Source organism: Pogoniulus pusillus, chromosome 23 (assembly GCF_015220805.1).
Source record: "Pogoniulus pusillus isolate bPogPus1 chromosome 23, bPogPus1.pri, whole genome shotgun sequence".
Classification (NCBI taxonomy): domain Eukaryota; kingdom Metazoa; phylum Chordata; class Aves; order Piciformes; family Lybiidae; genus Pogoniulus; species Pogoniulus pusillus.
The window spans coordinates 10750378-10775064 of record NC_087286.1 but is presented as its reverse complement, the minus strand read 5'-3'; the positions used below and the strand labels follow the sequence as shown (position 1 = coordinate 10775064).

The 24687-nt window shown below is 42.5% G+C and overlaps 1 protein-coding gene across 4 annotated transcripts in view; it reads right to left on the bottom strand.

Moving 5' to 3' along the window:
- Window positions 1-2186: 2186 nt before the first annotated feature.
- Window positions 2187-24687, bottom strand: part of ZMYND11 (zinc finger MYND-type containing 11) — a 106576-nt gene continuing 84075 nt past the window's right edge. For all 4 annotated transcript variants that reach the window (XM_064162537.1, XM_064162540.1, XM_064162541.1 and 1 more), the window contains 11 exons: window positions 19422-19499; window positions 18940-19032; window positions 17402-17489; window positions 16637-16692; window positions 15839-15916; window positions 15192-15310; window positions 13181-13388; window positions 12105-12173; window positions 9921-10193; window positions 8789-8974; window positions 2187-4671 (listed from right to left, as the gene is read on the bottom strand). In XM_064162537.1, the coding sequence (XP_064018607.1) occupies window positions 4549-4671; window positions 8789-8974; window positions 9921-10193; window positions 12105-12173; window positions 13181-13388; window positions 15192-15310; window positions 15839-15916; window positions 16637-16692; window positions 17402-17489; window positions 18940-19032; window positions 19422-19499 (1371 nt within the window). In that variant the 3' untranslated portion in view covers window positions 2187-4548. The remainder of the gene's footprint in view (window positions 4672-8788; window positions 8975-9920; window positions 10194-12104; window positions 12174-13180; window positions 13389-15191; window positions 15311-15838; window positions 15917-16636; window positions 16693-17401; window positions 17490-18939; window positions 19033-19421; window positions 19500-24687) is intronic.

Genomic DNA, 24687 nt, shown 5'->3' with positions numbered 1-24687 from the left:
CTGGGGCAAACCTGTTTTGATTGAAGCTTTATGCCAGCTTAGTTTTCACTTCCAGGGAGTTAACAGAAACTGGCTGGTGGCTTTGTAAACAAACACATGGCTCTGCCTGGCCTGTTCATGTGCTTAGCCTTATTAGTCCCCTTCTGTGTAAAAAATTACCTGCAGAGCAGACACTGTATTTAATCTCAGCCTCTCCACTGCTGTTTGCCATGCCTAAGGTGTATTTCTGCACTTTGCTGCCAGTTCCAGGGCTGTGGGGCTGGAGAAGTCCCAGAGTGGGCATCGCTGTGGACAACAGAAGGGGCAATTTAATTTTGTCTGGATTTTGCCCCCCACATGCTCTTCATTCTACAAGTTTGAACCTTTAGCATCCAAGCTTTTATTTAAGAGCTTATAACTTGGACTCTATCATACTTCTGAGATTTTTGACAGCTGGAAATAAGTTTTATTAGGACAAAATATGAAGCAGCTCATTCAGGACTTTGAAGGTCCACAGTACTGGTGGTGGGGTTTTTTAGGGGTGTTTGTAGTTTTTGTTTGGTTTTGTGGGTTTTTTTGTTGGTTGTTTTATTGTTTTCCCTTCTCTCCTCTTCTTCCCTTAGCTGTAAACATCTCCCACATCTTAAGGGCAGAAGTGCTGTGTTTTCATAAGTGGCTGAACCAGCCCACTTACAACTGAATTCCCTTAATGTGACCCAGTGCAAGCAAGGCTGTTCTGGTTTTGGTAGCTGCCCCATTTTGATTTGTGAAAGCATTTGGAAAGCAAAGGCATGGATCCCAAATGTGCACTCAGTGGGGGAGGCTAAAATTGGCTAGGTAGCCTCTAACTGCTGGTCACAAACACAGTTCACATACTTGGGTCATGTAAGATGTGGCAAGACAAGCCCTGAGCTGGACAGCTCGCTCCACGAGGAGGAGGGAGAAACCACTGCTTCTCCTTGTTACAGTAACAGAGGTAAGACTATTAAATAGTAACAGCAGCAGTAATAAAAGATAAGGAAAGCCAAATAATTCCTGATTCTGGAAGCACTAAGAGCCCTGTGAGCTGTGAAGACGGCAACTCAGAGAAATCTCTGCTCCTCCCAGGGTTTCTGGTGGAAGGAAATTTGCAGATCTGGGGCAGTACAAGAACAAATACCCTGATCTGCTCTGCAGGAGTGATGATGGTGGTGGTGGTGACAGAGCCCAGCTGAGCTGGCTTGGCTTAGCAGAAATGATTCACCTGCAATACTAGTGCTCTTGACTTGTATGCAGGCCAGTTTCATCAAATGAATGAGTTACATTTACTTGCTAGGATAAAATGCTATGACTCATGTAGGAACAGAAAAGTTTGGGTAGGAACTTTTGAGGCATCTTTAAATACTGAAAACAGAACTTCATTTTTTTTCCCCCTCCTTAAGATTAGCAGATCTTGCCAGGTTTGAATTCCCACAGGGAAACTCTTCTGATTGCCGCCGAGAAACCAGTCCTTGCAGCGTCCCTCTCCTGCAGTCCTGAAGGCACAGCGAGGCTCCAGGACACCGCATCCCATCTACGGTTAGTCCCCAAAGGGCCCTTTCTCTTGCAGGTGGCTGTGGGGTATCCCCTTGGGTGCAGCACTAGCATGGGCCTTTTGGGTCCCTTGAGCACCTTGCTGGCAGCAAGTCCTAACTATGTTGTGTAGGTGAGGGTGACTGCTTCTAGGGGCTGTGTTTGTAAGAGAAATGCTGCCACCATTCAGCCTGGAGCTAGCGTCACAGGGTTCTCAGTCCGGATCAAAGTATTTTATTAGGGATGTTAAGAGGGACAGGCTCGGGGTTGGTGAGTGGCTAGGGGAGGAGGCAGAGTGGGATCACCGGTGAGAGAACGCACAAAGAGAAGGGGCCCTGTGAGCTCCGCCCCAGCTGCCAGAAGCACAGGGCCGGGCATTGAAAGCAGAACATGCTGGATGCAACCCTTGGAGGCTGCTGGTCCTGGCCAGGCTGACAAGATTAACTTCTAGTGCTGAGAAGCCAAGCTGAATACTCAAGCCCTTATAGGGACCTGTCAGGTCTCTCTGCCTTAGGAGCAGGGTGGCTATGAGGTCAGGCACATCTCTGCCATCTGCAGCCTCGCTCTTTCTCGGTGAGGACAAGCCCAAAGAGCAGCCTCCTGCATGCCCAGGCCGTGAGGAGAGCTGGCCAAAAATCACCAGGGACACTCTGAGCGTGGTTTTTTTTAAATACATTTATTAACCAATGTTAACACATTAAATGACTCTATATATTGCTAGTCAGAGCAGCTTACAAAATGCCAGAATGCATCATAAACTGGACAGCCACAATGAATAATTACAATGTGCATAGTGGCTAAGCTCAACACTTTAATATAGCTTTATGATTTGCAGAAAAAATTAATTTTAAATCATGGTTCCTAAAACAATCAGTTGTAATTTTACCTAAAACTTATACAAAACCAGGCCACAATCTTTTTTTTTTTTTCTTTTCTTTTCTTTTTTTTCTTTTTTTTTCTTTAAAACACGCAGTTTTCACACTGTAGTAACTTGGAAATGTGCAACCGTGTCAACAGAGACAAAAAAGCCAAAGTAACACGAATCTTACGGTCATGCAGCTAGCAGTTAAATAGTACATATTCTGGAATGATTTTACACCAAAAATATTTCCACAAGAACTTGCTTTCATAGGGGTGGATCGAAGGTTTGGAACTCAGAAAAGTAATCCAAAAAAAGATTGAGTTTTTTTGTTTTTTTTTTTTAGTTGTGAAGTGTTTTACAGTCACAACACAGAGGCGACAAGAGTTAATCACACATTTACCAGGCAATAATGTAGCTGTGGTAAGAAAAGTTACCCTCTACCCACTAGTTGTGGGGTATTTTTTTTCCCCCCAATCAGTTTACCACATAATTTATGCAACGTGATGGGCATTATTTGGCAGTAATCTCGTCAATTCACTTACATCACCACTGTAAGACAGATCAGGATTTCAGTGGTAGTTAACAGAAGTCTCAGTGAATATTTTCATCTTTACAATGACCCTGACAAATCCTAGAGAAAACTTTTTAAAAGGCTTTCCTCCTGATTCTTCAGCTTCCATCGTTCCATCAGGTAATTGCTTTCAATAAATAGCAAAGATCTAAATAAATATTTACAAATTATTCCTCTAACCTCTCAAAATATAGCTGGGTATCGATGGGCAATGACTCGGTCTAAGACCAACCTCTGAAATAAACTAGACTGCGGAGACGCTTCCAAAGAAAAGCTAAGTAAGCTTTACACCTAGTTAAAAACTTGTCTCTGACCCTGGATGCGATGCTTCTAGCTCTAGCTAAAAGAAAGGAACAGAAAATGGTCGTCAACTATCGATCCATTCCTACTGGTAATGCTTCTTAATCCAGACATTCCGCAAAATACAGACTGTACAAATCACGGCATCTTTAATACAAGGAAATTAACATGCAGGAGTCTTCATTCTGAGTACAGTGATGGAGCTCGTTAGTAGGCAATGACCCATTACTACAAACTAAACGGCTTCTGTGGAACTCAAGTGCTTCTTCTCCTTTCACTATCGCTTACGACGGACCAGGTGACTCCAGACCACAGGCAGTCAAACGACACTGGCTCGGGAGGCTGAAGGAGGGGGCGCAGGAAAGAAATCTGTATGCCTCGTCATTGGGTGCGTGAGCAAAGGTAGTTGGGTTCTCGTTTGGTTTTTGGCTTTTCTTATTCTGGTTACAAGCACTCATGTTAGGACGAAGATGAAATGTGCAAACTTCAAAATTTAAATATTTCTTTTTTTTTTTTTTTCTTTTTTTTCTTTTTTTGTCTCTAAGATCCAGCTCAGTAAAAGATTACCCCAGTTCCCTGTGATTTTAAACTACAAGATCAAAGCTAATATTTCGTTATAAAAGTTATATATTGAAAAGAAATAATGAAAATAAAACACGGCTGGGAAATAGTTAAGAAAAAATAGGCAGGACTAGCACCTGCTGTGTCAACCCTGTTCCCTAAATTCAATCAGGTACCCACTGGTATAACCAATAGATAATGCCTTTAAACAGTAAAATTAAGCTGAACAAAACCAGCTCAACAAGGTTAAGAAATAAAGGTTACATCAAGGTAGTATGCTTCGCTTTTCTGCAACAGTCCTGGACTTCTTACATTCAGATCTAGTTCTCAAACCTTCCTTTTGTTCAACTTGTATCATTAGTATCTTTTTTTAGCTGTTTTTTGTTTTTTTTTTTTAGATCTGCTCTTTTGAAAGATTAAAATCTCTGTAAAACCTAAAAATGTTTTAAAATTTGCTGAAAACGCAACAAATCCTCTAGTTTAAAATCAGTCAAAGTAACCTGCTCCCACTGATGTCAGATTTCATTTCGCCAACAAAATTTTGGAGGAGCATTAAACAGAAGATGGAAATTACTGTGCAAAATTTTTCTTTTACGAAAAGTGTTTAAAGGCTGGTGCAAAATGGGAAGCAAATTCTAAACAATTTTGGCTTCTTGGAAACAAAAACCGCTGTGTCTGAGAATAGCAATCATCGGGGTGCTCTGCTAGGGCAGGAGTCGCTCTTTCATCTTTTCCTGCGGCAGGTACGTTTGTGTTCGGCGTGCCAGTGCTCCTGCTGACACTTGATGGAGCAGTAGGAGGTGTTCCAGCAGCAGTGGTACATGGCCTCTTCTTCACAGTTGTAGCACTGGAGAGAAGAAACGAGACGAAATTACCACCCTGGCAGGCCCTCTCCTTACCAAGGCGTAAGTGTGCCCTCCTGCTCGTCATGGAGCAGCACATGCAGAGCGTCGCTGTTATTTATCCTTGGGGCATCCAGAGGCAGAGGGCCATTTCCACGTTGCTGGGCATCCTTTAGCAAATCTACACACTGCTTTCAGACTTTCCAGAGTCTGGATGATTGCTTTGGAAAAAATGCCACGTCTCACGTTAGACAACTCCCCTCTCAGTGCAGTGGGCTGGCATTTTTCAGCCACGCAGTGCAGAAATTATCTTGCATCCCACATTTTCACAGCAGCACAATGATCTACGCTTGAAAATAGGCGTTTCTGAGGTTTCTTTACAAGCCTGACCTGTCTGGGGCTTGCTGTTCTTTTAGGCTTGGCAAATCTCTAAAGTTGCACCAATAACGTAAGTGGACAAAGGAAGCATTTGTTGCCCGGTGGTTGGTTAAAGCCCATGCAGCGTAGCTCCACAAGGAGGCTGCCGTCACTGGGGTTTGCTGACCGCCAGGCAGTGCTGTGCCCTTGTGCAAAGTCAGGTACATCGATGCAGCTGGGAAGAACACGCAAGTGCCTCTTCCTGCAAGCCTAGCCTGAAGCACACAGCACTGCCTTCCTTTCGTGGCAGCGGAAACAGCTACTTGGAAAATAACTCAGGGAAGGGAATCAACATGCTGGTCAACACTACGGGTGGTCAGCAAGGAGCCCATGCACCCAAAGGGGCAACGTGGCACTGAAGGCAGTGTTGCAAAAGCACTGGCTATCATTCTGACAAAACCTGGCAGAGCAGGGTGGTATTGCTGCTGGAGGAGGCACGCAGGACCCTTGAGATCCAGACTCTGCTTGATCTCAGGCTTGGTCTTTCTGATTTTGCTTTGCTCAAAACCAGAATCTGTATGAATCCAGTCTGCAATGCTCACTGTGTGCTGGGAATGGAATCCCTCTGGGATATCAGATTTTGTGCAGGCTGCTACCAAAGGACAGGACAAGCAATTTACTTTTAATGTCCTCTATGGCTGCAGCATTGCTAGTAAAACAGAGCATTACAGAGAAATAAACTCAGATGCCTTACAACAAAACAAGAACTGAGCAATCCCACACACTGCTGGAAGACAGATCCAAGAAAGCCAATATTTACCTTGGCTAAACCAGTAACTATTTATTCACATCAGCAATAAAGGGACTGCCCTAGCTGCGTGAGAAGGGAACCTCTCCATTTTCTTTTTATAACTTAGCTCAAGGGAAGGCTATTTGTAGAAATGCCTGCAAACGAGTGTCCTCTGGAGGGCTGGTTTCCTGGTTTTTCATGTTGCTGGCTGCCCACTAGCCTGTGGGAACTATTAGGACCATACCCCGGAAAGGTGCAGGAAACAGCTGTGTCTCTTCACTACATATACCACAGGCCACAGCCCAGAGATAAGCTGCACATCATCTTGCTTGGAGAGATCAAACACAGCTACAGCAGGAGAGAATGATCGACCAGTGGGTCCTGCGCTTCCCTTTACATATGCTGACTGTGAGTGTGGGATGAAGGTTTCCGCTTCCAGAAGGAAAATTGTGCCACCTAAACTGGTACCAGCACATGTGGCAGAGAAGGTAAGATGCCAACTGGCCTCAGGCCTCCTCTTTCCTTTGTTTTTTCTCTTTCTAAGCACTATCGATCACTTGAGGTTTTTGTTGGAGACAGCAAACATCACAGACAATACCTATTCATTTACAAACAACCTGTTGCAAATTAGAGCAACTGTACATGCAAATATAACTGATAGAGATGCAAGTTAACCATTACATATAAAAATGAACTATGCACCAACATAACTGAGGCTTATATGCAAATTAAGAACTGGGAGAAACTAGAAAATAAACCTCCTCAAGACGGGCACTTCAGCCTAGAGGCCATCAAATTGCATAAGCATTGTCCCTACCTTTACATTTCTGCCTTTCATTTGCTATTTACTTAAGGTATCTGTATTAAATCCAAATGTTCTGCAGGTATAAAATGAAGATGGGTTAAGCTAAGGGGGACTATGACTGGTTAAAGCATCATAAAATGTTGCTCCTTAAGCATGTGTGTCAGGGAGCGCATCCTCCCCTGTGTCTGTACACCACCAGCACAATCTGATGCCTTCATCCTGACTGGGGTATTTTTTTAGGTATGAGAAAAAGACAAATACAGTGTGAACAAGAGCAGCTGTGTGCCCAAACCCTGGCACCTGCATTATGCAAAACCAGGGGTCTCCGCTCCCACTTAAAAAGCAAAGCCTCCCAAACCCTTTTAGCACGTGCCTTCTAATTACTAGAGATTGTGGTAAAGAGGTATCATTGCACCAGCAGCACACCTGCCCACTGCTGCACCCCAGGGACTGTCATCAGCACCACCAAGGAAGCATCCCTGGGCAGTTGTGCAATTGGACCAAGACCAGCTGCCCGAGGCTGTGCCTTGGCAGGCAGATCCATCAGCTGGAATGCAAAGGTGCTTATCCTTACTCTCCCTCTCCTACCACATGCAAAACAGCTGCCTGTACAATGCCTTCCTTTAACGTGGTGACTGATAGCTCTGGGGCCAGAGAAACTGGCAAGACTGTCAAATGCCCTTCCAGCTACAGCTGCCTTGCTCAAAAAGAGGCTTTCTACACACGAGCAGCAATGTGGTGCCACTGCTCTCTCTGATGAGACTGAAGGGTAGGGTAAGGGCACGCTGGAGCTGCTAAGTCTGGGGAGTCTCATTCACAAACTCTGCCTTCACAACCACCAAAAAGCAGCTACAGATGAGAGTCCAGACTCACAATCAAGCTAGCTCTGACTGAGTTACTTCCTATCAGCTGAACGGTGGCAACAGTTCACATGCACACTGTTACCTGCCACAGTCAAAAGCACCTGCAGACACCAGCGGCTGCTGACTCATAAACACAGCGACTTGATTAAGGCAGACCTAAATAACTTCTCTGGTCTGCAGGGACAGGTAGACAGGGAGGAATTTTCTAACTGGCAGAGACTCAAGCACTGCATTATCCTAACGCCCACTGTAAAGTCTCTACTAGGAACAGCAATCCAGACTGTACAAGAGCTCAGCCATCTGAAGGGATTTTCCTCACAAAAGACTGTGATTGTCCCATTTTAGGATTTATGTCACTCTTCTAGTGAGCAGAGCCGTCTCTGCAGGGACCATCTCTTCATCTGCCTAATGAGGACTAAAGAGGCTGAACACAAACAAACAGCTCTTTAGGTGGGCAGACAAACGGGAGCTGCAGGCTGCAGGGACTGGCTGTGTCCGTGCTCGACGGTGGCTGTGTGCTCACACCGTGGCATCTTGTGGCAAGGCACCCGCGCTCAGCTGCAGCTGCCAGCCACAAAGTTCAAGTGGAGGCAAGGAGAAAACCTGGTACACCTCTCCCCTGTATAGCAGATGGCTATTCCAAGGGCTTTCTTTTCCCTGTTCCATGAAAATTATGAAAGAAACAGCAAAGTTTGTATGTGTGCCAGGCATGCTGCTCCCCAGCATAACAGTTTCCAACCAAACTCTGATACAGGCTGGCAGCACAGCATCAGAGCACACGAGTGTTATATGCTGTACGTGGGAGGACACGGCTCTGGCCTGAAAGGAAAACACAAGACACCAACTACACAAAACCAGAGAAAAGGTTGCAGCATGTAATAGAATGGTAAGACAGATGTCTTGTTTCACTTCTCTAAAGGACATACAAACAGGTTTTTTCTAGACAATGCTGCAGATTCGGGCTTAAGGACTGAACGAAGGAGGGAGCATACACTGGAAAACCTGTCTTGCATGGGGTAAAGCTGTGTTTAGCAAAGAATATTTTGATAGCAACATCTCAGTGGCCTGAAGAAGATGGTGCTGCTAACAGTACAGAATTACAGTGGAAAGTAATCACAACTTGAACTTTACATTTGGATGTTCAGAAAATCTGAAAGCAGTAATATGAAGCAGAGGACCTTAAACCTGAAAAAGCAGTGGAAAAGCAGTGCTGCAGTTAAAAGCAAGAAAGAAATCACCTTCAATCGACCTACAGTGTGCATTATACATTTAAACTTAATCTTTTGTAATACATTCTTGAAACTTACCCACTGCTTCTTCTTGGTCTGGGAAATCAGTTGCTTGTGCTGGCCTGCTAGCTTCTTAATTTCTTCTAAAAATTCTTCTTTGCATTTCTCCTTTACCTGCTTACATTTTCTGTCCATCTCTCCCTGTGCATTGGCCACAGCTTTATTTACAGCCTGCCTTTTCTCTTCTTCCATCTCTGTGCGCAGCTGCCACAAGAAAGTCAGCAAAATGAGTCAGTGGGTGACTACGAGAACAAAAGCATCTTCTTTAGACCCGATGTGGGTGGAGGTCACATAGCTAGAGATTTCTGCTATTTAGAAAACCAAAGGCTATCTCCTTCAGAGTTCTAAGCAAGCTTCCATCCTGTATGAAATGGTCACAAAGTGTCCCTGTTTTCTGTTCTGTTAGGCATCTACACCACCAGCTAAACTGTTTCCACCTACATTTTGTCAATGATCAGTTTACAGACTTATGGATTTTCCTGAGATGAAGATTTAATCTTTCCAAGTCTGCAATTACATGCAAGGGCACAAAGGAAAATGCAAAATTAAACATCCCTAAGCTCAAGAAAAGGTGTCTTTTAGTATTTGCCATCAGTGGGGTTCCCGTGCCCTTGCTCAGTCATCTACAAGTTTGGTGTCTTAGTCCTACAGGTTCATTCCACAGTCCTTCGTCCAGAAGGAAACTTCATCTTGTGCTAAGGTAGGAATTTAAGACAGGTCAGACAAATCATCCTGCAAACTGTCCTGCTCTTTCAGCCAAAGGTGACCAGCTCAGGTTTAAGATACTGAATTTCAAACAGGCTCTCATTTGATAAGAAAATTCTAACAAATTTCAGCACATCTATTTAATGTTCAGATCAGAAGATCGACAGCAGAAGTATGTATGATCAGCATTCAAACAATGCCACTGTTTACAACACACCTGACCATGGCAACAAAGGCTCTGGAAGAGGGTACTCGTGAATGAACAATGAGTTTCATTTGCACATCACTAACTGATTCCACTGGACAAGAATAAAAAAGAAAGCAGGACTTTTCTGTTGGTATAGAAATGGTCTACAAATCAATGCTGGAGACTGTTCCTATGTGGTCTCTGTTAAAAAAACACACTCTTCAAAGCAGAGTGCAGGTGGTGGTTAGTAAGCGTTACCTTTTCCACTGCCTCTCGCACTACTCTCTCAGTTTCTCTTTTGTGATCAGCTTTCATCCTGTCCTTGAAATCATTGAAGATTTTGGTGTATTTGTCGTGGCACATGTTCTGACACACTCCATCGTTACTGGTCTGGGTGCTCCGATGCAGCATTTTTGGAGAAGAGGCACTTAACTTCTTGGTCTGAGTTGAGACTGAAACTTTCTCGATGGGCTGAGGCATTGTGGGAATTTCCTGGCTTGAACTTACTGCTTCAGTTTCAGGTTCTGGCTCCTACAGAGAAAGAACAAACTTGCACATCCAGAATCAAAACAGAACAGGTTAACCTTCAGTGATCCCTGGAGAAAAAAATGTTACCTAATGCCCATGTAATGAGTGTGAGGTGTCTGTTGAAGACCTTTAGTGTTAATGGAACATGGAACCCCTGAGGAAAGCCATCAAGACAGTGGTAGGCTCTTTGGCCAGGCCAGGCTCTCCAGGAGGAGCCACACATATGGCATCAGTATGCCAGCCTTGCTTCCCAAAATCAACACCAAAGGCTACGCCAAATCGCTGCTGATCCCATGGGATTGCTAAAGGTTTGCTGTAGCTCTTCCCCCTACCACTTTCACTGAAGACATTGTAGTTGCATGAACTCTTTTGGCAAACTCTAGGCTCACTGTGCCCCAACAGGCTCCACTGCAGTCTGCAGCATTCCACTGATTTGATAGAACTGCTGCAAAGATTGATTAGGACTTCAAAGGGGCTCTAAACATGAAAGACTAATGAGCATCTAAGTCTTGGCTTCCAATAACATAGACACAGACTTGAAGGACCACAAAACCTTTCTGTAACTGCACAACTATCAAGAAAGAACTCATAACTCTGTAGTGAACTCAGCTGCTTGTGTTGCTACACTGTGAAATCTGCTCTTTGGAACAGGTAGAAGTAATATCTTTGCAAACTCTCACTGACATTTGAGTGTCTGAAGATACAGATGAACACTATTTGTTAGGTTTTTTTTACACTTACATTTTTTAAAGCTCGTTTAACAGTGTACAAAGCAGACTTTTCTTGTAACACTTATGGGGCACTGCTCACACCAATCAAAAGACTGACTGTGTATTTGCTTATTTGCTTTTGCAACCAATTATTCCCTGATGGGCTCCCGTGATTGAATTCTGGATCACTGCTCTAAGAAGGCAAATGTTAAGTCATAAATATATGAAGCAAATTACAGCATTTGCTGGTGAGAAAACACAACAAAAATGATGAGACATGCTAAACTGCAGCCTGCATACCTTGCTTTCAAATGTAGTCTGTCCCAGGGAGCTGCCTGGGACACAAACTGTCACTGCCTCCATCAGTAAAGGCTGCCCTATGGAATCAGATCCAATGGGGTAGCAGGGACTCTAATGTTAAGAGCAGCAAGTGTCTGTATTTCAGGCACCTCATGTTGAAGTGGAACCTCCTGTGTTCCAGCTTGTACCCACTGTTCCTTGTCTTATTACTGGGCACCACCAAAGAGAGCTGGAACCTTCATCCTGACACCCACCCTTCAGACCTTGATAGACATTGATCAGATCCCATTTCAGCCTTCTCTTCTCCAGACATAATAGATCCAGGTTTCTCACCTTGTCTTCATAGGAGGGATGTTCAATTCCTACAGTCATCCTCACAGTATTCCAGGTGTGCTCTCACCACAGCAGAGGAGAGGGGGAGGAGAATCTCCCTAGACCTGCTGGCCATGCTTTTCCTAATGCACCCCAGGATGCCATTGGCCCGCTCAGCCACATGGGCAGACTGAGAAACTTCCTTAGCATTCAACACACAGCTGAAACATGGCCAGGAATAAGCCCTCCACAGTTTGGGAACAGAAGAGTTAGGGCTGTCTCAGAAACTGCCCCTGTGTGTACAAGCACAACAGCACAGTCCCCTGGCTGTGTCATATTCTGTGTGCAAGTTCAATAAACAAGGGAGGAAGGTCGAGGAACAAAGGTGGATATGAGCACGATGCTGCTAGCGGCTTGCACGTGAGCAGTTTGATTCCATCTGCTAGTGTGGAGGATCAAGCTATGGGGCTGGAATTTCCAAGAGTAGCACTATAAAGTCACTAAATGGTGACAGAAATTGAAGGAGTGTCTATCAGAATGTCAGTTTCTGTAGCTTGCCATCTCTACAAACATGGCAAGTGATGTGACTTACTTCTTTTTTGAGTTCCATGCTCTGGTTACGTCGCCCTTTCTTTGCTCTTGGTTCCTGAGTAACCTTCAGCTGTGGACACAAAGAAAAAGCATGCTGAATCATTTCAGAAAGCAGCTCAAATGAGTAGCACTCATTGTAACATGACTGATCTACCCTCAGACTGTGAATATTGGAAGTTGCTTAATTTAGCACAAAGAACACTGAATACTGTTCTTAAAATCAAAGTACACAGAATAAACTTGCTCCAGTGCCTCTGTGGTAATATATCCTCCCTGCAGCTCCCATCACTCCACTTGCTGAAAAGTTCTGCCTTTGAAGCATCCAGTACTAGTGACTTGTTAGCCAGAGGACACTGCAGATTACTGCAAAGCACTGGGTTCAGTGGCTGCTCTTATGTTCCTGTATTTGGCAAACTAGTGAAACAGGCAGAAGGGAAGGATGAACAGCTGGGGTGGACAGAAAACATGGACATTTTAAACCCTACAACTGGCATCTTGGAAAAACTGGGAACACACTACTGTTACCTCTGATAAATAGTAGTTGTCACTGTCTTCCTGTTTCATCGTAAGCTGGCACATGGCTGCATACATAGCACTGAATACAGGAGCTGGCTAAGCAAAACCAGGCTACAAAAAACTAGAAGCACATTGCTAAGGAGCCTCCCCTTGCAGCAGCATTCTGTTTTGTAAGCTTAAAGCTTTCAGCCACACACCGGAGGATAGGCCTGCTTGACAAAAGGGCAAAGAAGAGGCTCAAAACAAGCTGACTTTTGAAAATGCAGACTTGGAGAGTGGATACTGGTTTCAAATGAGGAACAAAGAGGCTGATGGGGAGAAGGCTGCCAAAAACACAGGGGAGTGTACTGCAAGCTATGAAAAATTGTACTGCCAAGTCAGTTATAGTGAATATGCAACACCCTCTTGGACAAGGCATGACAGGCAAGATTCAGCCACGACAAGGGAATTTCCATAAGACAATGACAAGTTTTATATCTTGGTCCTTTGGGCTTTTTGCCTTTGTCATCTTTGTACCATTTAACAATCTGCCCAGATCCCTAACACTGCAGCAGTATTCACCTGCTCATTGCTGGTGGAAGAGATGCTCGACTCTGCCTCCTCTTCCCCTTTATCCTCATTCTTTGACTTCCAGAATCTCCCCTCACGAAGAAAGCGCTGGTGCAGTTCCAGCTCGTCACAGGCCTTCTTCCAGCCCATGCTGCGCTTCACGTGCAGCCGGTGGATGTTAACTGTGATGTCTTGAATATTTTCAGAGGGGATCCAGGCCCTTTGGAATGCACAGGACACACAGACTCAGAAACAAATGCAGATGAAGGATCTTAGCCTGAGAAACAGACTTCAGAAGCAGTTTTTCACAGTAGCTGATCGCTGACAATTCCTTTTTACCCAGAAATTGTGTATATTCAACAAATGATTAAAAACAAAACTAACAAAGCCAACCAGTGCCCTGTACACTCTTAGACATTTGTGTTACCAACACTTGTTAGCTCTAAGTGCTATGGCTGAAAGTCTCTTTCATGTTTGCTGAGCCACACACCTCCCTCAGCACCAGCAGCAGTCTCTTGCTCAGTGTCCTGAGTTAGACACAGAAACATCTTGTGCTAATCCAGTTTAGCACTCAACCTCTTTGCTGAAACTGTCAAGGAATGTAGCAAACGACCGCCCCGAGTAGAGGCTTTCTGTAGTCTAAGCCTCTGTCTATCAGGCCTGAACTCACGGTGTCATGCTTTTCTGGAGTGACTTTATGGCAGTGACTTGGTTGCAAAGGTACTTTGTCCTCCTAACTATTTTCAGAGTCCTCACAGAGTTAGGTGGGTAGCTCTTGACATTTGGAAAGGTTGCACCAAGCCATACTGGACATTCCAGAGGAAGCCTCACTGCCATGCACATCTACATAAGAGTAAATACTGTAAGGATTACATGCCTGGGGCCAGCTTCCTCATTCTTGTCATATAAATGTCTCTCCAGTGCTGTCAAAGAAACAATGCTAATTTACACTAACCAGAAGTGTGGCCTTTTGTCCCAGTCCAGCACAGAAACTGAGCAATGGCATCCCAGTCAAATGCATTTGGCCTTTTCTATCAGCACATTTAAGAAAGTGCAAGCACCTCATTCCTCAAGGGTCATGTTACTTTATTCAATTGCTTAAAGCTTTGTGAACTTAACAGCAAACTACTAGTAAGATAAGCTGCATTTGCAAACAGATTCAATGTAAATAACTGTGACTGAGACACAAAGATCCTTTATCCACTTTATGAATGTTAGAACATTTTGGCAGTTCATCTAACAAATTAATGTATACTGCACTAGTTACGCTAAAAGCAATTGAAATAGACAGCTTCATAAAACAGTTACTGAACTGTCCAGGCCCTTTTGGGATGCATCAAAACACAACACCTTCTGAACAACCAGGAATTACTCACAAATCTCCCCTCTCCTCGCATCACAGGCATATAAATCAAACAGCCAAGTAAATTAGTACACCCACTGGCAGCAATACTACTGTGATCCTCCCAAATTGCTAAACAAACAACTGGAGATGGAAGTAAAAGGTGGTCTCTGAAAATGAAGTTTCTAATGTAAAGAAGCTATTCTCTGAAACTGCAAACTGGCTCCCTCTAGGAGCCCTGTCAATGTTCTAGCAGTTAAACAGAAACATTTCTCGTGCATATTACGTTATTAAAAACCTAAATTGCAATGTGCCTGCTTAGGAGAGAAAACTGCACAACATAACACTGCTGGTGGTAAGAGCATATCTCTGTCCAATTTGCACCTTGGCCAGGATTAGCAGGCAGCTACTGATTGGAAGAAACAGGTGAAGTTCACTTGATTTCTTTAATTAACATAGCATTAAGAAACATCTCTATGGCAACTGTGAAAAGGGAATCTCTGACCCTCTGACAACTATGAACGTGTTAGACTGAGCTTTAAATTTTCTGAAACAATTATGGCAACGTACTCAGCCTTTCTAATGCTGGCAACTACCTGAGCCAGGATTGCACCATAACAGACAAGATAAATTATTCTAAGTGTTATTTGTAAAAAGCAGCACATGGAATGAATAAGTTACCTTTGGTGGTGATGGCCAAAAAAACGAACATCAACTTGATTGTCCTCTTTCTGCATGACTTTGGCTGGCCAAAACCCAAAGCCTTTCATTTTGGCCCAAACCAACTCATGATTAGGTATCTGGAAGAGATGTTGTATTTATTATTGGATATGAAGTATTCTGCTGCTATCTCCCACAAATAGAATCGTAATACTATGCTAGAAGCTTAAGAATCTAGTTACTGTTTATGTCTGTTGCTATTCTGACTTTTATCTCCTTACGACAGACATTTCCCCATTACATGCATTACTGGGATCCAAATAAAAAAGATACAACACCTGAAAAGGGTGTACTTGTTGATAAAAACCAGAGACCTTATACAGCCCAACATTTAAACTTGTCTTTATCGCTCCATCGAGGAAAAGTTGGATTTCTGCAAGCTCCTTACTTTCTTGTGAGACTGCTGTAACTGGCTGATAACCTATAACCAAGGCTGGTGCAGCTTTGAACTTCAATCTACATTTGACTCGTGTAAGATACCTAGGCTTACAGAGTCTAAACCATGCTTTTGAAACAAGCTTACTAAAATGGCATATTCAATGCATTAATGCCACCAGCACTGCAGGTTTTTACAGGCAAACAAATCAAAACCTGCGTCAGCAACATACACAGGGATAGCAGAACCAATTGTCAGGTCGTGCATTTGACAAATAGAAACAATTCTTGCAAAGCTGAAGTTCATCCAGCTGAAAAACAAACAAACAAAAAAAGTTAGGCTAAAGAAAACCAACTCATTTCTGTGACTTCAGTAGTATATCTCTCTTCTAAGTTGTAACATTTTTCAGCCCTGCTTGTTAATTTGGTGGAGTTATTTCTGCCTGTGCAAACTAGAGGTGGGAAACTGAAGCAAGCTGAGGAACGTTACTCATGTTTCAGAGCAATAAGGCAGAGGGGGAAGGTAAATTCAGCTCCTAATGATTTATCACAGCTAAAATGCAAAGAGTAGCTCTTTAAATTCATCAAATATTTAAAGTATATTCTGAAAGAAGTAATTCAGTTGTACAATTAGCAGATGCCTAACAGCAGTCATAAGAGACCAGACAATAAAGCTAAGGAGCTAAGAAGTGTTTCAATATCTACCGCAGAATTTGGTAGGCATTTCACCTGAAGTCCAATTTATATTAGCAAGTATAATTATTTTCAGCCCAATTACATATTACTAGATTATTTTCACAACTTAAATCTGAATATTGGTATTTTCCAAGTTATAGCCTAGTGGCAAAAAAGCCAAAGGAGAAAAAAAATAAAAGGAATTGTGAATCAGCTGTTAGGGTAATATTTATAGCAAATTTTATATCCCTTCTATTTGCAATATGAAGAATAGTTTCCTATGAAGAATAGTTTCCCTAGATTCTGGCATGAAAATCAAGGATCTAATCTACATCTTGGTGCTTGGTTCTACTTACTTCATGACATGTGTCTTTGTAGAGCATCCTCGCTATATCAGCTTGTTCACTGTCCGCTAGAAAACAAAGTACATGGTGTGAATAGCCACGGTATGAGCACAAAGATCTGCAGCTGGCATTGCAATGACTTTCATGCTATAATTGTCTTGCCTGAGAACACAAAACAATGCATTCACTTGGATAACCCTTCCACTTAAATATTCTAACAAGCAGTTCTCTATTTGTTTACTCTTGCACATTTATATGCAAAAGTACTTCTGGGAGCTTTCAGACCAAACGATTCAAGCATACACCTGAGGGCCAAACAGCATCAGAGAGACAGGGCTGCTCAGAATATGGATCAAACTTCCTTCTCTGCTAGTGTCTTAATGATACACTGTAGTTGTCCTAAAACAAGGCTCTCTGCTCTCTCACCAGTTGAAAGGAACACAGGTACAATCATGTAAGTACTTCTGCTCAGAGTAATGCTGCACAGACCATTTATGTGTTTCCCTCCACACCTCTGCAATCTCTATCAGCACATTCATGTCTCTCCCTACCTATGACAATATGAGTCTTTTGATGCTGCAAATAGATTGGTCCCACTCTTGTCCCAGTTTCCCTGATGTGGGCTGTATCTGCAGGGGAGAACTCCACCTTGCAGCTTGCTTTGAAATTCAAAGGCTCTCAAATGGCCTTATCCACACTTAGATTATCTAATACCAAATATAATCCAGAACTTCTGAGAGAAATCAAATGAAGCGAGCAGTAAATGTAGAACTTTACCTCCATAGAAAATCACTGTGTTGTGTAGAAGCAGCTGAGCATCTGCTTTGAACTCCTCGTAACTCCTATACTTTCCTTCATTTACCTTCTACACAAAAGAAAACATATGACTGTGAAAAACCTGCTAGGGGTTGTAGCTGTTGTATGCAGAGAAGCTTTCACAGGAATCTGCATTATGCAACAGAGATCAGGAACTACCTTTCCTGCAGACAGAAGGAATACTCACAGCTCTTTGTAAAGGTTTGTTAGTACTTGAACATCAGCTGCACGGGTCCCTTTATGCAATGTTTGGAAGTAAAATATGTTCAATATTGACTGAGTTCAAAAACATTTCTCTTTGTTCTAATATCATAAATCTGGAATAGCTTCAACATATGGCACAGCCCGTAACACTTGCTCCAAGTAAAATACATTTCCTGATGTGAAGATTTTGTACCTTAATACAGCAGCTACTTTCAAATCACTGCTGGCTGTCCTTGTACTTCTAGCATCTTTACTTGACAGGGTTTTGTGATGAAGGCTGATTGTCTTACTCTTCCAAATGCCTAACAAAGACTATGTGGAGCTGTGCACTTAATTGTCCTAGTATGGTCTTCTGTCTGATAAGGAATGCAGCATTTTCAGCTGTGCTCTGTCAAGAACCTCCATGAGAATCCCAATCAACAAACAAAACACAATCAGTTTCTAGGATGTTACCAAGGCCAAAAGAATTGTAGAAGCAAGTGAAGTTGCCACAGTGAAAGGAAAGCCTATTTTCAGGCTCAACTCATGTTGCTAGTACTTCGAGCCAGCCAGTAGTGCTGGTCTCCAAAACTGTCACTGAAGCTCTTGTTTATCCATGCCTTTCAGTAACAACAATAACACAAAGGCTTTTCACATCTGTGGTTGTAAAGGACAAGATACAGCAATGCACAGCAACCCAGTTGCAGAAACAAATAAAGATGAACATGCTGTTCATTTTGGTCATATGCAGTTGATTTACATGAGTCATGGTCAGACCTTTGACTGAGGAAAAAAAGGACAACACTAGTACTTTATTTTTGGAACAATTAATACAAAACAGATGTTTTAAGCAAGTCTTGGGTGTTTTGTGACCAGCTAAATGATTGGTTCTTTATGAATCATTTAGATGTTTACAAAGTTGACATCTGCGCAAAGGAATAATGACTAAACTTGTAATATGATCAAAATCACTGGGCTAGATATGCAAACACAGGCACTCAAATCCATAATCAGTGACCCAGATAAAAGGTACTTTCTCCAAAGATTTCAGCTACCTACAGCTCCTAGTAAAACCTAAGTACATCAGGAGTTAAGGGTACTCCATGTCTGAAAACTAGGCACCACTTGGAATGGTTTTACTCCATCACCTATTTATAAGTTGGAAATGTTCAGCTCCGTATCCACTGCTGGACACAACACTGAGGTACTGCACACAAGGAAAATGAAACAGGATTAGTACTTCCATCCCTAAAGTCTATCTTCACTGTTAAAAGACATCACAAACAATGTGGAAGTCAGAAAACAAGTCACTCTACCTCCTGTATAGTAGGAACATCAACAGCTGAGTGCACCAGCCTTCTGTACATTGGGTGTTTGTTGTCCTTCCCTTTCTTGTTTAGATCTATAGCCTGAAAGCATCAGGAGACAGCATCAGTTATTGCATTTAAAATCTGCTTAAAACATTGACAAAAATAATTTCAAAAATGCAATAATTTGGAATATTTCAGGTGAAGAATACAAACTGTGGATCCACAATGAACAGATTAGACATCTCAAACCTGCAAAGTATCCATTTGAGAGGAGTCACAGGCCCATGGCATAAGCTACTTCTGTCAGATTGATATTAAACCGAGCAATGAGACCTGGTCAGTGTATGTGGAAATACACATCACTTATGACACAGGAAATAAAATGACACCATCATAGCCCCACTCCCTGCACAGCCACCCATGGTGAACAACACTGCATCCTCTGCACTGCAGCTCAACCGTTCAATGCCCTTCCCTGTTTCACTCACCCTCTCCTTCATACGAGAGACTATGAAGCGCAGGTACGTGCTCATCTCCTGTTTACTGGTGTTCTTCTTCTTAATGCTCTGCCAAGGAAAAACAGGGCATGTTATTATTTTAAACCTGACTTCAAAATTCATTCCATAAACATTTTCTCTGCATCACAACATTATTTGAAAAGGCACCTTTGCACACACAGCTTTTTAGGGAAATCAGCAGCACTACATGACACAACAACTACCTATGTTGAATTACGTCTAGGCTGAAAACATCCACTACAGAAGTGCCACAAGTTTTATTTCTACTTGTATCCATAATACCTTGCCAAAACAGTTCATGTATATAAGTGTCTAACTAGATTAAAGCAATGGAGCCAGGCATTCTAGGGGGCAGGTCAATTTTTTTCATTAGCAAGGAATTAATATTTTCAGTAAAATATTAAATTATTTTAAAAGTAATATCCTGCACAACCTACATATTTTGTGATTTCCAGACAAAATGACACTGTCTAGGAGAAAGTCAATAAGCCCTAGCCAGTAAAAACACAAGAGCAATTTTTATTGCTCAAGAAATATAAGAGTTGTTGATTTTTGTGCTTCTTCCTTCACAAAATCTAACCCAGATTCTGGAACACAAACTGCTTTTTTTTTTTTTTAGCAGTTTGGAATCACAAGTTTTTTCCTCTCTTAGAGACTTGTCTCCATCCTTCAAAATCAATCCAGGCTAGCCAGAATCCCTGCACACAGAAAAGGTGGTGCTAAAGAGCAGGCAGTCTCCTCTAATGCCTACTGTACTCTTACAAACCAGCCCTGCTGGTCTGGATGGCAACAGGTGTGCACAGCTCTGCATGGCCCTGCTGTGAATCAACCTGGCATGGGAAGTGTTTCCAACTGCTCAAACCTATTGCAAAAACTTCTACACCTCCTCACACCTCCAAATGCTTGGAGAGCCAAGCTGAGTTCTCCCCTTCTTGTGCCTATTACCACCTGTATGCAAACTGTGTGGATCAAACTAGCTTAGTTACACTTTCATCCTCTAATTTTGATGCTCTTTAGCAGGATCCATGTAATTGTGCAGATGACTTGCTTAGCAAACAGAAGGAAAAACACAATCCATGTCCTAACAGATATCTAAATGTATGAATTATTAATCACTAGAAGTGTGCTATTTTTCATTGCTTTACCTATATATGGTTCTGAAAATACAGAGAGAGTAAACACATTGACTACAGAGCTTCTATGCATTTACCTGGCAAGATCACAATTTACACAGTGTAAAAAAGCCAAACCAATTAATTTGATTTAATTGTGTCTCCTCTCCTTATATTCCTCCTGCACCACACTGCAGTCACTGAAAACCACAGGCTGGCTCCTGCACTTCAGCAAATGTGCAGTCTATACAGCTCAGGATTGTACTTACTATCCCTTTCTTAAATCAAAGCTAATCACAACACTACCAGTGGAGCTGTTTATTTGATTGATTAACAGCATGCATAGAACCATGACAATCTGTGTGCAGTACCACCTCAGTCATGAGCTTATACAGACTCAACAGCCAGCAGAACAATGATACCTTTTTCCTGACAGGACACTACTGCTGCTAGGTGAAACTTACTATTCTGGAAAGGCCAACACAGGTCTTCCTAACATTTACTGTGCATTTAAGCATTGTTTTCTTAATATTAATGGTTCTCTGACCTTCTTTCCAAAGAACAAGACAGAATCTCACCCTGCCCTGTCTGTCTGAATCACCTGCATGTTCGTGGTTTCCTTTTGCTGTGCCAGTGTGCATTCTGCTGGAATTCAATCGCAGTATGCAGTTTTGCATAAACCAACACTGCTACCACAAATGCAAACCTGAATGTGCATTAAATTATCACCATCATGAAGCACTGCTGACATTTTAGGCCCTGGAGTGCTGTGTGCTTACTAATGGCACAGCATTTGAAAAGCCTGAAACTTACTAGGACACAGGAAGACTTGCACTGACTAGTCCTGCTGCACTTCTTTTTCTGACATGGTTCTGGATTTATCACCCTTTGGAAGTACTTCAGAATTCATGTGAAGCATTTTTCATGCCCTGCTGGGCAAGCCTATGTTTAGATAGCTTACAGTCTTAGCCTTCAGATCACAAGAAGAGATAGATAGCTGGGTTTATGTCATTACTGATGTCAGCAATTAACATCATCTCAAGCAGCAATGAAAATTATGTAATTAACTTGCCAGTTCAGGAAAGCCTGAGTTTCTCCACTTTTCCTTCAATTCCCTACACTGATTTAAGAAAGATTTGATCTCCAAGTTCCTTTAACAAATGTTGAGAGGTAATAAATTTAGGGAACTGAAGCCTATGAGCCAACAAAATGTCTTTTTATGGTAAGGCTGCTCACCCTTTGTAGAAAGCAAATTACAATTCAGCTGCATTTCTTTTCAGCAAAGCTTAGTCTTTGGAAGTTACAATGGAAGATGTCTGATTTTTTGATAGCACCTACACACACTTTTTATTTTGAAGACTTGCAATGCTCTCAGAGAAGTCAGTCTAGAGCCACCTGAAGCAAGGAAAAAGGCAATAGTAGATGGGGGACATGATTTGCATAAAATCTATTTAACAGACATAAGGAAATGCACCTGCTTTCATGTCCCCTTATAGCCAGGGTGATACGGAAGCATGTATAAATTGAGGCCTTTTAATTTGTCACTTTAGGCAGATGAAATCAACAATGGCAATCTGTGAACCTGTAAAAGTGGCAAGATCCACTGTGTATCTCTTCCCACAATCAGATCTGCCACAATATTCTACTGAAAACCTTATTGAGTATAAATTTCTTTCAGGGAGACTGCTAAGATTCAATCCAGCCTCAAAAGGCTATCAGAATCACTCTACTTGTAGACATCCTATTTGTGGGATACAGAATTAGATTAAGTCTGGTTAGGATGAAATTAACTCTCCTCATAGCAGCTCATATGGTGCTGTGGTTTAGATCTGTGAGCGAATAGTGTTTGCACAGGGCCAAGCCTCTGCTGTTTCACTCTGCCCCACCAGTGAATGCACTAGGGGATACACAAGAGGCGGGGTGGGAACACAACCAGGTAGATGACCTGAACCAAACAAAGAGATAGTCCATGAGAAGAATAAAGCCTGGTGGGTTAAGGGGGTTCAGCATCTCTGTCTTAGGAACTAGCATCAGTCTACCCATGGAGGGTGGAGAACAATTGTCTTCACATCACTTGTTTTGTTTTCTCTCTTCCCTTTCTTGACTCATTAAACCTTTTTTTTTCTCAACCCAAGACTTTCCTTGATTTAACTCTTCCTCTGTTGCACTGAGTTAGGTAGAAATGAGAGAGCAGTTGTGTGGTGCTTAGCTGCCTCCTGTGCTTAACCCATTACATGGGTGACTCATTCATGATGAAATTTGCAACTCCTTTGAATCAGGGTAAACTGAAGGACATTGTCAGAGATCTGGATTTACACCGGAGTGAAGTAATAACCTTCTCAACACCAATCCTGACATAGAAGATTAATGGAATCTGGTAGGCATAAGGCCAAGGTTGCAATTTAACTCCTTGCTTGTAGGTGCAGGAAATACCTTACCAATGTTTTATTTTCTGCAGCATATCTGTTTCTTAGGAGCTGCTACCTGGAGATTGCATTTACACTGCTGTTCATATTCTATACTCCAGATTACTAACACCACTTAGCCGTTATGGTGGCTAGCAATATATTGCACTGTGCAGGTGTGACACGCTCACAGTGCAGGAATTCACTGCAAGACTTTACAAATCACAAGGTTAGCAGCAGCTAGAAACACTCCATCCTGCAGTAGCCCTGTTTATAATGGAAGTGATTGTCCTTTGCAACCCAAGTTAGCATGCAGGGCTTGGCTCCCAGCGTGACAATGGTCACTATGCTGCAGTTGCTGCAATCTTTCATGTAAGAGAAAAAGATGGAAAAACTCAAAGAAATGCAAGGTGATAGTGGCAGCATTCTGTCTAGCTATAAGCATTCATATTATATTGTCTCTATGTAAAGAGGTTCCCTTCTAATCTCCCATCAACAAATATTTTCTCCCTTCCTCTCTCACCTGTCATCTGTACATAAACATCAAAGAGCTTCATTTCAGTTCAGTGATGGATTAGCTGAAGATTGCTAAGTGGCAGAAGCATGTTTCTAAGGCACCAGTTTAATTTTCAGAAGCAATCTAGGTTTCCAGGAGTGCATCTACAGAGGAGAACTACATGCATGAATGTAACATGCATTCACCACTGCTGTTTCATAACTCCTGGCTCTACCCACTGCCCCTTAAGAGATTTTTATAGGGTTTAAGTTTCCAGAAGAATTTGGTGCCACATATGGAAAACTTTACTGCTCTGTCATTCTCTCAAGCTTCCAACCCTCAGGTTTCCTGTGCCATTAAGAAAGGTATTCAGGCACACAGGATGGTGCTTAGAGCAACCAGTGCACTGTATGTCCTAAGCAACACAGCCAGAAGCATCTGCATGAGCAGAGTATGTCATAAGATCTTCCTCTCTCTAGGCTTTCCAAGGTATTAGGTGCCTTTATGAATGTTACAGTTGAGTCCACAAGTTGGTTTGTACTCGTATGGTGCATTAAGCACCTTCTGAGTATGAAGCACCCTGTGAATTAAATATACCTGCACATACAGAGAAGTTGGTAGAAGGCTCTAAGTGAAGGCTTTCCAGTTTCCTCATCACTGTGAACAAATTCCTTTATATTTTATTAAATACATCCTGTGCAGTGCCCACTTCTGCTGGCTTCCTGGTTTACTCAAGGGTGTATGTGGCTGCAAGGTGCATGGGAGCACTACAATCTCCCTATGTGAGGGCTCCGCACTGAGCCATGTGCTGCTAGCATTACTCCTTTACTAGGACCTCACTTCACCCACCAATCACTTGCCAAATCCTGTTTGTAGGATGTTACATCCCACAGTTATCTAGCAAACTCCTGCCATAGCAGCCTATAAAGCAAGGCAATACGGTCAAATTCTTTCTTCTCTTCTTGTATTTTACATTAACCATTCTGGCTGACAGCTAGCACTAAAACCCTCTGACCCAAGCACTTGAGTTACTTAACTTAAGTAACCCTCATCCTTCTGTGCTTCTAACTTTTTACTGTTTGTCACTCTCAGTTGTCAGATTATGTCTGAAGTTGCTTGTAAACTGCATGATGTTATGTGCTCTATGGAATGCTTAGTACAGTACTAGAACTCAGAAACAGCCTACTTAGAGAATACTCAGCACAGCATTGAAGCTCTTAAAC